Consider the following 17,639-nt stretch of genomic DNA (forward strand, 5'->3'; position numbering starts at 1 on the left):
AAGCGACAGATAACAGTAAAATCGATATTATGCCTTTCTCATTTGGTTGATCTTTTCTGCTACGTCCCTTTCTTAATCCATTACATATGGAAACATTTCTATACGACTTTTTGCTTTCGCAGCGCCACATTTGCACCTGGTGGAACAAATGTTTTTCCCAGCGTAAATCGATTTCGAATTAATGGGTGAGTAGCTGCACTTTAATTATAGCCACCCAGTGCTTTATGCCTGGCATTGTAATGACGTCATGAGTCAGCGCAGATGACTGATGTTGATAGATTCAATACGTCCACTGTCGTTCGGCCTTACGCATGTAGTAGATACACAATGTTTTTAATCTACACACTTTCATGGGAACTTAATGTAGTTTTGTATCAGTATTGATATAATTAAATTTGCACGAGGCAGGATAAATTGTATTACACAATAACACGACAGATAAATTTACGGCGTCATTAACGTCAAAACCTTGACAGTGGGTAGGTATTTCACCCGGAACACATGAGCTCAGGACCAAGTCAGAATGACGGAAACTGGTGTAAATAAAAGATTCGTGATAACGGTGTAGTAGATGAAGACTATGTTTTCTTAAAAGTTTAACACAGTGCAAAAGCCTTTGTTGTTAAAAGCTTCTCAAACAACAACGACACAACGACAGCAACAAAATTGGTTCCGACAGTATAGAGGTTCACTCAATGTGTCTGTTTATTTGTTCGGAAAGCCACATGCACAGGTCTGTTCTATGAATGAAATTAGTTGTGACATCCGTAAGTCCTTAGCTTAAACAACAAATAACACAGCTCCTGGAACTAAGACATATCAATGATAGGACTGCGGGACTGTTGGAGATTGGATATTGAGAACACATAGCCTAAGAGGCATGTACTACACCACCTCTACCTTCGCATTTATAAACACTACGATTGGAGAAGATTCGACGCAGCAGTTTATGGCTTGTTTGAATAGGATAAGGCTATGCTAGCTGAAACATCAAGGCAGGAATAATATTTCACCGCCGTGTCTCACTGAGATCGAAGCGAAGGGCCAGATCAAAGGTCATTCTAAACAAAACCACACAACATATCGTCATGATTCCTTATATTCAACGAACGGAAACGTCATCATTCATGACATTCCCGGTATCTCTATTGCATTCATTATCTTCTAGTGCTAGAGGACGTAATGTTATCTGTGTTGTTTACTAGCGACCAGCACAAGTATTCTGATTTTCTAAGCGGACTGAAGATGAACTCTTCGACAGACGTACGAAGGCCTCATACAAAGTGCCTGGGTAAAATAAATGATCTCAATAAACACAACAGATCATTTCATATCTCAGTGGTAGGATGCTCTGTGCTTGGGAGGCGTTACCACTAAATGTTATATACACCAATGTTCAAATGTACCGAAAGACTATAATTCAAGGAACACGAATTTCTCAATGTACTCTTAATACTGTTTCACTCACAGAGGCGAGGAGCTCATTAACTACGGTGAATTACAGTCATGACTAAGGTGAGATGGAAGGCTGAGAACTTCATATATCCATGGACGTACTCCGCCTTTATTATTTTATAGAGGAAAGAAGATCAGGAGATTAACACGCCTCTGGTTGACAATAGGCACGGAAATCGCATTCCTTTAATGACTTAAGAAAACCGCAGGAAACCTAATGCGCGACTTGTCACGAGGACCTAACAGTTTCCTTCACGAAAGCGGATTCAGGGACCTTATCACTGCGACACCTGGCTCAGTATTACGGGTTTTAAACTCTTAACAGAATTTCAGATATTAATTCTCATTGCATGAGAGTGTAAAATATATATCTCCAGTATTACAGAAACAGAGTTTTGGTTGATAATTGTACAAAAATCAAATTTACTTAATTCATGAAATTCAATTGAAACCTTGATTAAAATGGTACTATGTGTTGTTTGCAAAGAAAAATACTGTATTTCACAAACGATACTGGCTAAAGATTACCAGCAGAGAAAATCTCGTATCGGAGAACAAAGAATGCGAATATGTTCCTGTTTATTTAAAAGACACTGACTGAATAGTGATGTATCACCGGCCTCATTCTACATTCCTCAGCACCTCCGAAAAATTTTGGCATGAGAACTTACTCGCACTTTTATCAACATGCAACTCTCCTCAAACTTCCACAAACTCCCTTAACTGTAACTCTCTCACACCCACTAGCCCATTGCTGCAAGTCGCTCAGCTGCCCTTTCTCACTCACTCATTCAGCCCAACTCATCGTCATTATGTCTTTGTGTTTCCCTGCCATTGTCTCCTACGTCACAGCCACAGTCCATTCTGTCGAACTACTAAAATCCCCTGTCACCTGTCACTGTCTCCCTCTTGCTCTCTCTTACTGCTGATATGTCATTCCTTCCTACTGCTGCTGTCTTTTCTCATTGTTAGTATTTCTCTCTTCCTCTTGTCATTGTCATATACTCTGTCTCTCATTGTTTCTCTTCCCCTTCCTTCCTTCCCCACTGGCATTGTCTCCATAACACTTTTCCTGCCACTGTTCCGTCACTATCAACTACGTTCCACTGCCGCTATGTCCCTCTCTTTGTCTCACACTGCCATTGTCTCCTTCGCTCTTTGTATAACACAACTACTATGTACTACCTTCCGTATTTATTACTTTTTCGTCTCTTGACCACTGTCGCTGTACTCTCTCAGAATAAAAAAAAGCACAAATATGTTCTCATACCAAAATTTTTGGGAACATTTTTAATGATGCTGAGGAAGACATAAGGAGGCTGCTGGGTGGCCCACTTTTCAGTCAGTGTCTTTTAAATAAACAAGAACTTATTCGCATTTTTCTGCTCCAATAGCATGCATCAGCCGGGCATGTAACTCATACGAAAACAAATGTATTGGTCATAAAAATTTATATACACTCCTGGAAATGGAAAAAAGAACACATTGACACCGGTGTGTCAGACCCACCATACTTGCTCCGGACACTGCGAGAGGGCTGTACAAGCAATGATCACACGCACGGCACAGCGGACACACCAGGAACCGCGGTGTTGGCCGTCGAATGGCGCTAGCTGCGCAGCATTTGTGCACCGCCGCCGTCAGTGTCAGCCAGTTTGCCGTGGCATACGGAGCTCCATCGCAGTCTTTAACCTGGTAGCATGCCGCGACAGCGTGGACGTGAACCGTATGTGCAGTTGACGGACTTTGAGCGAGGGCGTATAGTGGGCATGCGGGAGGCCGGGTGGACGTACCGCCGAATTGCTCAACACGTGGGGCGTGAGGTCTCCACAGTACATCGATGTTGTCGCCAGTGGTCGGCGGAAGGTGCACGTGCCCGTCGACCTGGGACCGGACCGCAGCGACGCACGCATGCACGCCAAGACCGTAGGATCCTACGCAGTGCCGTAGGGGACCGCACCACCACTTCCCAGCAAATTAGGGACACTGTTGCTCCTGGGGTATCGGCGAGGACCATTCGCAACCGTCTCCATGAAGCTGGGCTACGGTCCCGCACACCGTTAGGCCGTCTTCCGCTCACGCCCCAACATCGTGCAGCCCGCCTCCAGTGGTGTCGCAACAGGCGTGAATGGAGGGACGAATGGAGACGTGTCGTCTTCAGCGATGAGAGTCGCTTCTGCCTTGGTGCCAATGATGGTCGTATGCGTGTTTGGCGCCGTGCAGGTGAGCGCCACAATCAGGACTGCATACGACCGAGGCACACAGGGCCAACACCCGGCATCATGGTGTGGGGAGCGATCTCCTACACTGGCCGTACACCACTGGTGATCGTCGAGGGGACACTGAATAGTGCACGGTACATCCAAACCGTCATCGAACCCATCGTTCTACCATTCCTAGACCAGCAAGGGAACTTGCTGTTCCAACAGGACAATGCACGTCCGCATGTATCCCGTGCCACCCAACATGCTCTAGAAGGTGTAAGTCAACTACCCTGGCCAGCAAGATCTCCGGATCTGTCCCCCATTGAGCATGTTTGGGACTGGATGAAGTGTCGTCTCACGCGGTCTGCACGTCCAGCACGAACGCTGGTCCAACTGAGCGCCAGGTGGAAATGGCATGGCAAGCCGTTCCACAGGACTACATCCAGCATCTCTACGATCGTCTCCATGGGAGAATAGCAGCCTGCATTGCTGCGAAAGGTGGATATACACTGTACTAGTGCCGACATTGTGCATGCTCTGTTGCCTGTGTCTATGTGCCTGTGGTTCTGTCAGTGTGATCATGTGATGTATCTGACCCCAGGAATATGTCAATAAAGTTTCCCCTTCCTGGGACAATGAATTCACGGTGTTCTTATTTCAATTTCCAGGAGTGTAGTTTACTTATATGAAACCGAGATAACGCAAAACTAATCTCACATCTTAGACTGGATTTTACGCACAAGAAATATTTGCATGTTGTTCAGTACTAGAACATGGACTTCCCAGATTACAACGGAGACACTTTACAGCATATTTCTCTGTGGTATGTCACTTTATAAACTACAGTACGCTTTCGTCTCACGCTGAATTTTAGGTGTGTAGTTTACCTGTATCTCGGCAACGGATAAAGATACGAAAAAAATTTTCAAGGTTCTTCGATATCAGATCTTAGGAATACATTGTAACAATTACAGATATTTGCTGTGCATAGCCGTCTTGTAATCCTCGGCTGGATTTTGGTCCGCCAGTGACGGCAAAAATGTATTAAAGAATCTCTTTTTATGGGCTTTTCCGCGGACCACCCAAGAACTAATGGTGCCTCCTTAAGCCCCAACTAGCCCGCCATAGACCGCATTAAATGCAAAAAGAACCAACCGATTATCTCCATTGGACCCTGTACTATAGGACAGTGACACTAAGACAATCCTTCTGTTGTGTATGCAAATGGTCTCTAGCCTAAAGGCTATCCAAAATACTTCACCCTACCTTTTTATGACAAGCAGAATACGAGGCATAAGCACTGGAAAGCACCGTTTTTAGGCGAGGAGTTTTGGAATATATTAGGCATGCATGCAGTAGCATGAATACCCGTGCAGGGTAGCGCGAAAGCCAGTTAACGTTTAGCATAGTAAGAAGTTCGCGGATGTCTGTTTTAGAATTCTTATGGGGTTTTTCACTTTTTAATATTCGTTACATTTCTCTGTTAACAGGCTGTCTCGAACATGGAGACAACAATTATGGACGGCTGTTTAATATTTTCGAGAATTTTTGCCACATATTTTAACTTTAACCACACCCCAGAATAAGAACTTGAAAGTATGAGATATGTCTTATGCTAGGAGTACGGGCTTCGCCAGAATGTACCATAATTGCTAGAACCACTTCGTTACGTATACTGAAGAGAAGCTATCAACAGTACAGAACATTCGAGTTACACAACATTGTATTATTGGCACTGAAATTTACAGTTCGTTTATTCAACACTTGCTATAAAACATGCTGATTTCCTGAGAAAAATTAAGAAAAACTATACCTGTTCGCGTATCTCCATAGCTTGAAGGCTTGTCGTCTCGGTTACAGTATTAATAACATGATACTGGCTCGGTTCTGATTAAGCGTTAGTTCACAAAATTGTTTTATCCTGCCCGTTTCACCTTTTAACGAAACACGCAATTGAAGAGACATGTCTATGCTGTTTGCGTAAGATTCGTTTGTTCCTTCAGCGCAAGATATTGGGATTTTCTCCACGTATCCGTCTTGTAGATTTATTTGAATTTCGAATTCTAGGGAGAAACATAGACAATTGAACTTGCTTCACAACTGCTGTCCTTCCTCACTTAGTACACTATGTGCCTATGATATTCCCCGTTCTTTGACGTTTACTTTAAAATACGAAGTCGAGAACGAAAGGCAGGTGACAGGAAACAGCTTCCCAGTACAGCTGTTCACCTCGGTTTACCTAATGTGGGGGTATGAAATGGAATGATTACGCGGACTGAGTGGAAGATAAATAAAATGACAGGGTTCGGTTTATTGGTGGGATTCTTGCAAACTACGTTGTGTACAAGACGGGTTGCTTATGAAACCGCTGTACACCGCATTACGGGTTTTCTCTAAAATCATCAGCCTTCCGACTGGGTCACCATTTCTTGTCACTTGTTCCAATAATCATTTTGTCTCTATACAACTACTACATCCAAAAACTTCTGTAACCTCTTTGGATATTCTGATATAGCTACCACTATTCTTTCCCTATTGCTCCTGCCTGACTCAGCTTAACCTTTACTAATAGCGAATGTCTCAGCGGATACTCTGTTAGTCTGTCCCTTCTTCTGTTGAGGATTTTCCATAAACTTCTTCCTCCCTCCGATACGTAGAACTTATTCATTTCATATTTTACCTGCAGAGTTAATTTTTAAACGTTCTTACACAGCACCACACTTGAAATGCTTACAGTTTCCTATTCTCAAGATTTTCCGAAGATCCACTTTTCACTTCTGTGAAATGTTGAGGTCGAGGCATTCACAAATTTCCTCTGGAGTTTCATAACAGTATACGGTACCAACAGTGTTTCTTATTTTATTTATTATTTATTTTTTTAATATTGAAGGCTTTCTTCACCAGTGAAATTCGCTGCTGTTATCTTTCTTACTTTGGCCATTCCTTTTAATTTTGCTTCCTAGATATGAGAATTGTTGTATTTCTTCCGATAACGTGTCGTTCCCAATTCTGATGTTAAACAAGTAGTTATTCTCCATTCTGCAACGCTACATCACCCTCGTCCTTATCTTAACCCATTTACAGTGATAGATACATTGTCCACTTCACTCAACTGGTTTTCTAAGTCTCCTGCCCATCCAATCAGAAGGGCTGTATAATTTACGATCCATAACATCGCTATCTGTCCCCACTGAACTTTTTTCCTTTTCCGAAATTTCCTTTTGCTACATTTTAGGGTTCCCCGCCGTACAAGTTGAACAACAGTGGCACGGATTTGTCTTTCTTGGCCGCTTATTCGTGTCTCTCTCACTCTCTGCACTTAAACTCCAACCTTCCAAGGATTGTGTACATTCTCTTCAGGCTGTTTTCTACTACGAAGAACAACGTTAGATTTAGTACACTGGTATCTTGGTTGGTGAAACAAAAACTGATCGTCGTCTACACGGTGATTCTACATTTCTCATCTGTTCTGTATTATTGTGGTCAGGTGGATACGAGCATGAATTGTCAGACTAACAGCCCAACAATTTTCACGTTCATCCGGATGTCCTTCTTCGTTAAACTAATGACAATTCTTTTCTCAAAATATAAAGGTATCTTACGCGTTGCATAGATTTTTGACGCTGTCACGAATAGCCTTCTCTTTGCTCACCTCCTCCTAATTTAACCGACTCCTACGGTATATAATCAACTACAGCAGCTTTGTTTGACCTTATGTTGTTCAGTAGCCTGTAAATCTCCGACAGCTTTACTACGGTATGCAAACCATACAGGACTTCTATTCATCCATTCCGAGACGACTGGAATGCTAACGGTTTCCCTACGGCGTATTGGGTATGGTAATGTGTGTTTTGTATTACCATATTGTTGTCGAGTCACAAGAGTCACAGGGCGCACTCTGTTAGTGTGCTGAAAGGTGAGAGCATCTGGAAGTGGGAGGGTGTTACGGTGAGCCAGCCGCGGTGACCTTGGCAGAAGCCGTAAGGAGAGGCCGCGGCGGCGTGGCGTTGCGGCAGGGCAGAGGCTGCGCCCGCGGCGCGGCGGGCCCCTGCAGTCTCCACCTGGCTGGGCACGTGATGGGTCGTCCGCGAGCGTCGCTGCTGCTGGCGGCTGCCCTCTGCGTCTGCGCCGCGCTCTGCTCACAAGGTCAGTCACCCCCGAGATAGGCCAACCCGTACGCATGTAACTGACAAGGTGGACACAACACTGAAACTGTGATCTGTCGCCAGCAACAGCAAGAGTCTATCGACTCGAACCATCTACATCTACATTTATACTCCGCAAGCAACCCAACGGTGTGTGGCGGAGGACACTTTACGTGCCACTGTCATTACCTCCCTTTTCTGTTCCAGTCGCGTATGGTTCGCGGGAAGAACGACTGTCGGAAAGCCTCCGTGCGCGCTCGAATCTCTCTAATTTTACATTCGTAATCTCCTCGGGAGGTATAAGTAGGGGGAAGCAATATATTCGATACCTCATCCAGAAACGCACCCTCTCGAAACCTGGCGAGCAAGCTACACCGAGATGCAGAGCGCCTCTCTTGCAGAGTGTGCCACTTGAGTTTGCTAAACATCTCCGTAACGCTATCACGCTTACCAAATAACCCTGTGACGAAACGCGCCGCTCTTCTTCGGATCTTCTCTATCTCCTCCGTCAACCCGACCTGGTACGGATCCCACACTGATGATCAATACTCAAGTATAGGTCGAACGAGCGTTTTGTAAACCACCTCCTTTGTTGACGGACTACATTTTCTAAGGACTCTCCCAATGAATCTCAACCTCGTACCCGCCTTACCAACAATTAATTTTATATGATCATTCCACTTCAAATCGTTCCGCAAGCACACTCCCAGATATTTTACAGAAGTAACTGCTACCAGTGTTTGTTCCGCTATCATATAATCATACAATAAAGGATCCTTCTTTCTGTGTATTCGCAATACATTACATTGTCTATGTTAAGGGTCAGTTGCCACTCCCTGCACCAAGTACCTATCCGCTGCAGATATTCCTGCATTTCGCTGCAGTTTGCTAATGCTGCAACTTCTCTGTGTACTACAGCATCATCCGCGAAAAGCCGCATGGAACTTCCGACACTATTTACTACGTCATTTATGCATATTGTGAAAAGCAATGGTCCCATAACACTCCCCTGTGGCACGCCATAAGTTACTTTAACATTTGTATACGTCTCTGCATTGAGAACAACATGCTGTGTTCTGTTTGCTAAAAACTCTTCAATCCAGTCACACAGCTGGTCTGATATTCCGTAGGCTCTTACTTTCTTGTCGACTTGTCTCCTTACATAGACTGAATCATGTAAAACTTGCACCGTGAAATGGAAAGTGCTGTTAATGTGCGGTTCTCACAGAATCGATTGGTAGTTAGGGGCTCGTATTGTTAGCTGTGGGGAAAACCGGAACAGAAGAGAATCGAAGCATTTGAGATGTGGTGCTATAGACGAATGTCGACAATTAGGTATAAGGTAAGGAACGAGGAGGTTCTACGCAGAATCGGAGAGGAAAGGAATATGTGGAAAACACTGATAAGGAGAAGGGACAGGATGATAGGACATCTGCTAAGACATGAGGGAATGACTTCCACGGTACTAGAGGGAGCTGTAGAGGGCAAAAACTGTAGAGGAAGACAGAGATTGGAATACGTCAAGAAAATAATTGAGGACGTAGGTTGCAAGTGCTACTCTGAGATGAAGAGGTTAGCACAGGAAAGGAATTCGTGGCGGGCCGCATCAAACCAGTCAGTAGACTGATGACAAAAAAAAAAAAAAAAAATAATTGTTAGCCAATCAACGAATTGTAATAGCGCATTTTTTGCGCAAACATACACTTCTTTAAATGGAACGATGCCTGTTTAACATTAACAAGCGAAAAGTAGGTTAAATTAGAGTGTCAGTGGTGTTTCTAGCAGGCTTCTAGTGGGAGTCGTTTACGAGATACCGTATTTTAAAAAGTACCCACACCGACACTTGTACGATAACTGTTGTAGCACATATTGAAGAACAACAGTAGTGCATAGACAAGTTAGGTGAATTCTGGCCAGCAACGAGACAATTGACCATCGCAGGTTGTGTTCAAGATGACCATCGCAGCTGCTCTCAGTCTGGTATGGAACGACTGCTGGACACGTGCTAGCATTTCAGCGGAAATGTCCGAGCACGCTGCAGTAATAAGCCGTTGATAACTTTTTTAACTCCCTACGCACAATCGCTGGTGGTAATTTGAAACTCACAAGTGATTCCTTCCACCGATTTCGTCTTATTTTCTACAACCAGCTTCCGCAAAGTTCAACGGTCACTGTCCGTCAGTTCATGAGGTCTGTGTTTTTTTTTTGTTTATATGTAGCTATTCCTACGCGTTTCTGCTTCACAATCACCCACGATGGACCTGACACTCAGGTGTCATCCAATGACTACTCCACTTCGAAGTTACTGGCCGGCCGGAGTGGCCGAGCGGTTCTAGGCGCTACAGTCTGGAACCGCGCGACCGCTGCGGTCGCAGGTTCGAATCCTACATCGGGCATGGATGTGTGTGATGTCCTTAGATTAGTTAGGTTTAAGTAGTTCTAAGTTCTAGAGAACTGATGATCTCAGAAGTTAAGTCCCATAGTGCTCAGAGCCATTTGAGCCAGTTTGAAGTTACCTGACCAACCCCTTTCGGTGTTATTGTTTGGAAATTTGTGGTAAGGTCTTGTGGGACCAAACTGTTGAGGTCATCAGTCCCTAAGCTTAGACGATACTTAATCCAACTTAAACTAACTTACGCTAAGGACAACACACGCGCCCATGGCCGTAGGAGGACTCGAACCTCCGACGGGGGAAGCAGCGCGGACCGTGACAAGGCGCCTCAGGCTGCTCGGCTACTCCTGTTACTCTTTCTCTAAAAAAATACTGCCCGCCTGGCAGGTACTCCTCTCGTGAATTACAGTGGTTGACTCTAGAAACTGTTCAAAAGGTGGTCTATGTTAGCAAAATAATTTTTGTAACAGAGGTTTTATTGCTGGTAAATGGAGAATCATTGCTTAACACTATTCGATAGGCCAACATTTTATTTAGCAAACTACTTTAGCACTTATCTGGTCTTGCGATATGGACAGGACTCCTACTGGAAGGTGACATTGCTGTCACGGAAGAGGTCACGCAAGAAGGGATACAGGTGATTGGCAATAACTATCACACAGGTACCACGGACGCAGAGGTGAAAGTCACCTATAACGTAATACTGCCTCCATCGACCTGCTTCCGTGTGCGGTGCCTGTGTCGAACAGCTGTACTCTTGGATGACAGCGTATCCGAACACGAACGTCGAACTAATGTAACGTGAAATACGATTCATCCTACCAGGCAGCTCTTACCACTGGTACGCAGTTCAATATCGATAATTCCATGGCCACATAATGACGATGCCGTTGGGCCAATGTCGGAATACGCACAAGTCGTCAGCCCCGGAAACCCTTGTTCACCAATGTGCCCTGAAGGGTATGCTTCGAAACACTTGTGCCTGAACCGGCACTGTACTCTGCCGTCAGCTCTGCTTCAGATCGCCGCTGCTTTGCAGATCGGCCTACCTCAACATTCTGTGATGACTCATTGACGTCCAACACCTTGTCAGCTACGTGTTATTACCTCAGCTTTCCGTACATGGTCACGACGGCAGCCGTTGAACAGCCGACCAGCTTCGCCGTGTCCGAGGGGTTCGCTCCTAGGCGCTGGGCCACATAAATCTACACTTCGTGAGAGTCGCTCTTGTTACTTGATTTCCCAATTTACTGTCTGTATCGTCGCTAGAATAATTCCACATTCGTCTCTGCCCCGCTTGTATATTTATATATCACTACGTCACTTTTCCGCAACGTCATGAGGCGTTATTCAATCCTGCTGTGGGCGCTGGTCACACGCCCTCGGCCCATCAGTGTATAATGGATGCTGCGTGCCACTGTACGGAGTGTAGCGGAGGATGCACAGTGCACTAGCATCATTTCATCCCTTTCTTATTTCCTTCAATAAGTAGTGCAATACAAGATTTACTTTCGGGAAACCCTAGATTAAGGCCGAATATTCAAGTCCATCATCAATTTGATCAAAAATGAGTCGCCGGTTGATAGCACTGCCCTGATGTCTCATGGAATCGTTAGTTTTCTGTTGGAAGGAAATGACAGAGGTAAATGTTCCGGTATGAGATCAGTGTTTGACTACAGTAAGCCGGTTCAGATGCATACAAATTGTAGTAGCTATGCAAATATGAGAAGGCTTGCACAAGACAGACTTGCATGGAAGGCTGCATCAAGCCAATCTTCAAACTGAAGGCAAAACCACAACACATGATCATTACGTGTTTTATCTCAGAGAAAATAATATGGAGGGCTGCATCAAGCCAGTCTTCAAACTGAAGGCAAAACACAACACATTATCATTAGGTGTTTTATCTCAGAGAAAATAACATATCTCTTTATTCGTTCTCTAATGTACGTTCCCGGGTACTTTGCGTTTCTTCTATCACATTATATCCTCTATTATAGATTGTTAAAACTTCTGTAACACTTGTCATGACCGAACAAACACTCACGAACCACATAATTGAATTCTGTTTATTTTTCCCGTTAGTCCATCTTGGTGGACGACGTATCGTGATAAAAAAATGTGAGACCGATCAGACGTCTGTTTCGTAGGCGACCTCACTCATTAATTATTCACACCTGGTCTCCTTGCAGTGGATCTCAGTGCTGCAGGTGATCGTAAATGCAAATAAAGTAAACTATTTTCACATATTAAAGGACATAAGTTCGTAACATTACACTGAAAAGGTTGAACTGCATTATGTTTCCCGTATCTTTACTTATTTCCTGAAATAGAACACGACTATTTCCTTAGCCAGTGTTTCTAAAAACCGTGCGCCGCCTCAAACGACTATGCTCTCTACGAAAGGTTGACGTCTAACTTTCCTTCCCCGCAAGTAGCCCATTTCTAGAGACCACATTTCGGTATATCTGCCAAATTCCATAATTACATCTACATCTGTACTTGTTAAAACGTTTTATAAATAAATTTGCATTCTCACGGTATCCTTCTGAGACCACGAGCATTTAAAATTTTGTTTGAAAAAAAAAAGGTAAATCTTTAATCGAGATAAATGAGAATTCTCTATGTCTCTGAAATGTGGTTCTTCTTTCTGCACTCGCTGTTCTCGCTGTTTTCGTGTTGTAGGGGATGGCATCTGGTTGTAAACTGTTTATTGGGCTATTACGTCTTGTGCAAATGATGTGTTATAGGTTTTCCTTACTTCGTTCTTCTTGAAACAGTTTTCACAACGTGCAGCATTGTCTGTTTCACACATTTTTATTTACACACATTTATTTCTCATACGTGACCTATACTGCGGAGCCCAGAAAGGAAGCGCTGCGAAAAAGTTACGAATTGCGAGAGATCACGAGAGGTGCTCTCAGTTATTAGTGTTTTATAATAAAATTTTTGATATAACTTCTTTCATTCGTAATTGTTGGATTAATTTGATCTACACAAATTATTGTTTCTCTTGTTACAATCAGTTTTAAAATAAATAACATTAAACCAATAACGAATAATTTGATGTAAGCTGGCGCTACAGCGAACACTCTCTCCAGTACTTAACGAAAATATTTGAATTTTAATTACTTAGTATTAACTGTAATGACCAGTTTTAATTTCTTCTATTATCAATAAAAAGACAATAGCAATCTTATACGTCGCAATTTTAGAAGGAAATCTTATTTTAAAGTTCATATAAAACATACACACAATGCCGAGCTCATTTTCAAATAATACGAAACTTTAAATACAACGTATTGATAAAATCTGCTCACTAAAAATAATAATTGTTAGCTAATTGGGGTAAGCGTGCTATCTAACTTTGCAGGGAATGTTAGCTTTCCATTAAAGGACATATAAAATACTTGTGAGTAACATACTATATATGCTTTGAAAATGAAGCTATTGATAAGTTTTCGTGAGCCAGTTATCTTATCGGATTCAAGCAAAACATGTGAAAGCACTCGGAAAGGGCGCATACATATAAATAAGGCTGCACTAGAAATGATCTGCTATTACTTCTATAAAAAATCTCTCTCTAGACAGATCCTGTAAGACAAAATAAATTCAGGTAATGTCCAGTTTCATTACAACCTACAGGGAACTTTAATGATTGTTTTTTTTTTCATTCCATCATGAGACTACTATAGTGTCTTTCCCATAGGAGACATATTTTGGACGAGATGTCTGAACTTGTCAGAAGTTATATATAAAACGTTCACACACATTCTGTTCTATAATACTGCCATGGAACAGTAATTTTGTGTTTAGTTTCTGGGCTGTAATTACATGACAGAAGATAATCTCAGCTATAGAAGACTACAGAAAATTAGATGGATAGCCCGACTAACAAATGAGGAGATATTGAATCGAACTTAGAGAGAAAAAAAATAGAAAGAAACTGACGTCATAGCTCTGTGTCTTGCAGAGATGAACGGGCTTACACAGGTTGGACTAGCGGGGAAAGGTGCATAAAACCAGCCTTCGGACAGGAGAACACAAAAATAACAAAACCATTTTCGATTGACATACGAAGTATGTTTTTTCTGTTAGAGGACACAGCTCAGAATTTCAGTACCTCCTACAAACCTAAAGATTCTTGTTTAGTTACTCAGGGAGTTAATGAGTAGAGGGAAGTTGTCCTTTGCTGCAGTTATTGTCCGCACTATCACGATATGTATAACTTAGTAACATCTTGATTAACATGAAGTTGGCACACTTATTATTAAATATACGTCACGGCTTCTCATTTCTATGGTCATATCAGTCAAGTAATGATAAAAACGCTGTGTAACCCGTGCCCAAATCTAGAGGATTTACTGACTTCAGTATCAAGCACCGAAAATATTACTAACTTTATAACTTGCATATAGACCGTGGACTACGCATTCCGATGTGAACACGTACATGCTAAAATTTCTGTGTATCTGCTCATAGGACTTACATAAACTGTGAATATACTCCATGTAAAGTGCCGTCGAAGGAGCAGAAAAGGCTGTGGAAAGAAAAAGATTCGGTGAAATGTACGTTGATTTACTTAACGTAATTTCGCTATGCTAAATCTAGTTGTGTTGTTGCATTTAAATAAGCGATGCACTGCGTTTCTGACTTGCTAACTGTCGAAGTACATTTGCAGTCTGCGGAGATATCGTTAATTAATATCTCATCTGTGTGCACTATAGCCGAATTTACTCAAGCCGTTAGCTTACGTGTTAACATCTGTTAGGATGTTTAGTGGACCAAGTACACACTATGCGTAGGTCATGCGGAATGTCCATCCTATTCAAGGCTATTGGTAACGTATTCAGTGTGGAAACGTAACGCTCATTTCACCTCTTGCATATGGTAGGTCTGGTGGGCTCCCAACGCGAGCAGATACGTTGCCTAACAGACATTTAATATGTTCTCTAACTCAGGAAATACCTTACAGTCATGGAACAAATTACTGTAATCGAGTAGAACAAACAAAGTCACGAGTGCTGCCTCATAATCTGTTTATGTGTGTCACCAACTTTTAGCTATTTTTCCGTTAGTTATTTTTTTTTCATCTCTGTTTATCTGTCGCAGCAAATGTCCTCCAAACTTATTTTAAATGTTCCGATTCATCTGTTCTGTTCCAACTTCAACTATCATGTTTTCTCTTCTCGGGTGGCTTAGCAGATTCCCAGCTTAACGTTTCCCATCTTCTAGTGAGGAGATCCGTAGATTTATCTTACCGTCTATTATGGTCTTAAACGCTAAGCCACAAACGTACGATGTTAGTAACGTCTTCTACAACCCCATACCAATATTTAATACCTGCAAGACCCTTTTGAGCACAGAATATATCTATCACCTTATCACATGTTTTACGTGCTGTTGCAAGTCGGAGAAATACACGAATCATAGATTCTGTTATAAAGGGCTGTCAGACATTTCTGCAGAATATCTCTATTTTAAAAATTCTTACTTATGGGAAATATTGCTGCCGCCGTCCTTGGTGGGATACAAATCAGTGGGATTATGCCGTTTCTTCTCTTTCATTCACCTCATAATTATAAAGTCGTGCTGAAAAGTTATACCTCCGATTTTTATGTGAAAATACTTAACACGTTCTAAATAAAACAAAAGTTATCAACGTTCTAAATCTTCATTCTTCGTGTCTAACATTTGTAGCCCTCTGCAGCTAGAGGGCTACGTTGTAGCGCATGAAGTGGCGATATATAACGTAACTGTGTCGGTGCGTGAGAAACAGCGTGCTGTAATCGAATTCCGAATTCGAAGAGTTCGTCCAGACATGGAGCACCCCCTCTCATTCGGCCACACACGAGCGCTGCGACATCTGCAACAGTCCGACGTCTTTGATCATCCTCCGTACAGTCTCGACTTGGTCCCATCCGATGTCCACCCGTTTCCAAATCTTAAAGAACAGCTTCGAGAACTTCACTTTTATAGTGATGAAGCGGTGCAAGCAGAGATCTGATTGTGGCTCCATTAACAAAATCAAACATTCTACAGTGACGGTGGCAACACACTGGACTCTCATTGGCAGAAATGTGTTCGTCGCCGGGGTGACTATGGTGAGAAATAAATATCTAGACATGAAGAATGAAGATGTTCAATATTAATGACGTATGTTTTAGTTAAAAAGCCTTTTTTGAGGTCATCAGTCTTCTGACTGGTTTGATGCGGCCCGCCACGAATCCCCCCCCCCCCCCCTCTGTGCCAAACTCTTCATTTCAGAGTAACACTTGCAGCCTACGTCTCAATTATTTGCTGGATGTATTCCAATCTCCGTCTTCCTCTACAGTTTTTGCCCTCTATAGCTCACTGTAATACCATGGAAGTCATTCCCTCATTTCTTAACAGATGTTCTATCATCCTGTCACTTCTCCTTACCACTGTTTTCCACATGTTCCTTTCCTATCCGGTTATGCGCGGAACCTCCTTACACCTTACCTTATCAGTACACCTATTATTCAACATTCTTCTATAGCACCACATCTCAAATGCTTCAATTCTCTTCTGTTCTGGTTTTCCCACAATCCGTATTTCACTACCACACAAAGCTGTGCTCCAGACGTACATTCTCAGAAATTTCTTCCTCAAATTAAGGGTTATCTTTAATACTAGTAGACTTCTCTTGGTCAGGAATGCCCTTTTTACCATTGCTAGTCTGCTTTTGATGTTATCCTTTCTCCGTCCGTCATTGGTTATTTTACTGCATAGGTAGCAGGATTCCTTAACTTCTACTACTTCGTGACCATCAATCCTGATGATAAGTTTCTCACTGTTCCCATTTCTGCTACTTCTCATTACTTTCGTCTTTCCTCCACTTACTCTCAATCCATATTCTGTACTCATTAGATAGTTCATTACATTCAACAAACCATGTAATTCTTCTTCACTTTCACTCAGGATTGCAATCTCATCAGCGAATCGTATCACTGATATACTTTCACCTTGAGTTTTAGCTCCACTCCTAAACCTTCTTTTATTTCCAACATTGCTTCTTCAATGTACAGATTGAACAGTAGGGTGAAAGAATACATCCCTGTTTTACACCTTTTTTAATACGAGCACTTCGTTCTTCGTCGTCCACTCTGATTATTCCCTCTTGGCTCTTGTACATATTGTATCATACCCGTCCCTCCCTATAGCGTAACCCTATTTTCTCAGAATGTCGAACATCTTGCACGATTTTATATTGTCGAACGCTTTTTCCAGGTTGACAGATCCTATGAACACGTCTTGATTATTCTTTATTCTTGCTTCCATTATCAACCGCAACGTCAGAATTGCCTCTCTGATGCCTTTACCTTTTCTAAAGCCAAACTGATCGTCATCTAGCACATCCTCAATTTTCTTTTCCATTCTTCTCTGTATTAGTCTTCCCAGCAACTTGGATTAATGAGCTGT

At 42.6% G+C, this 17,639-nt stretch overlaps 1 protein-coding gene across 1 annotated transcript in view; it reads left to right on the forward strand.

The window, feature by feature from the left end:
* Nucleotides 1–7,695: 7,695 nt before the first annotated feature.
* LOC124777080 overlaps nt 7,696–17,639 on the forward strand; it is a 111,148-nt gene continuing 101,204 nt past the window's right edge. Inside the window, exon 1 of the mRNA XM_047252359.1 lies at nt 7,696–7,805. Within this exon, the coding sequence (XP_047108315.1) occupies nt 7,736–7,805 (70 nt within the window). The 5' untranslated portion in view covers nt 7,696–7,735. The remainder of the gene's footprint in view (nt 7,806–17,639) is intronic.

This window comes from Schistocerca piceifrons, chromosome 2, assembly GCF_021461385.2.
Source record: "Schistocerca piceifrons isolate TAMUIC-IGC-003096 chromosome 2, iqSchPice1.1, whole genome shotgun sequence".
Lineage (NCBI taxonomy): Eukaryota > Metazoa > Arthropoda > Insecta > Orthoptera > Acrididae > Schistocerca > Schistocerca piceifrons.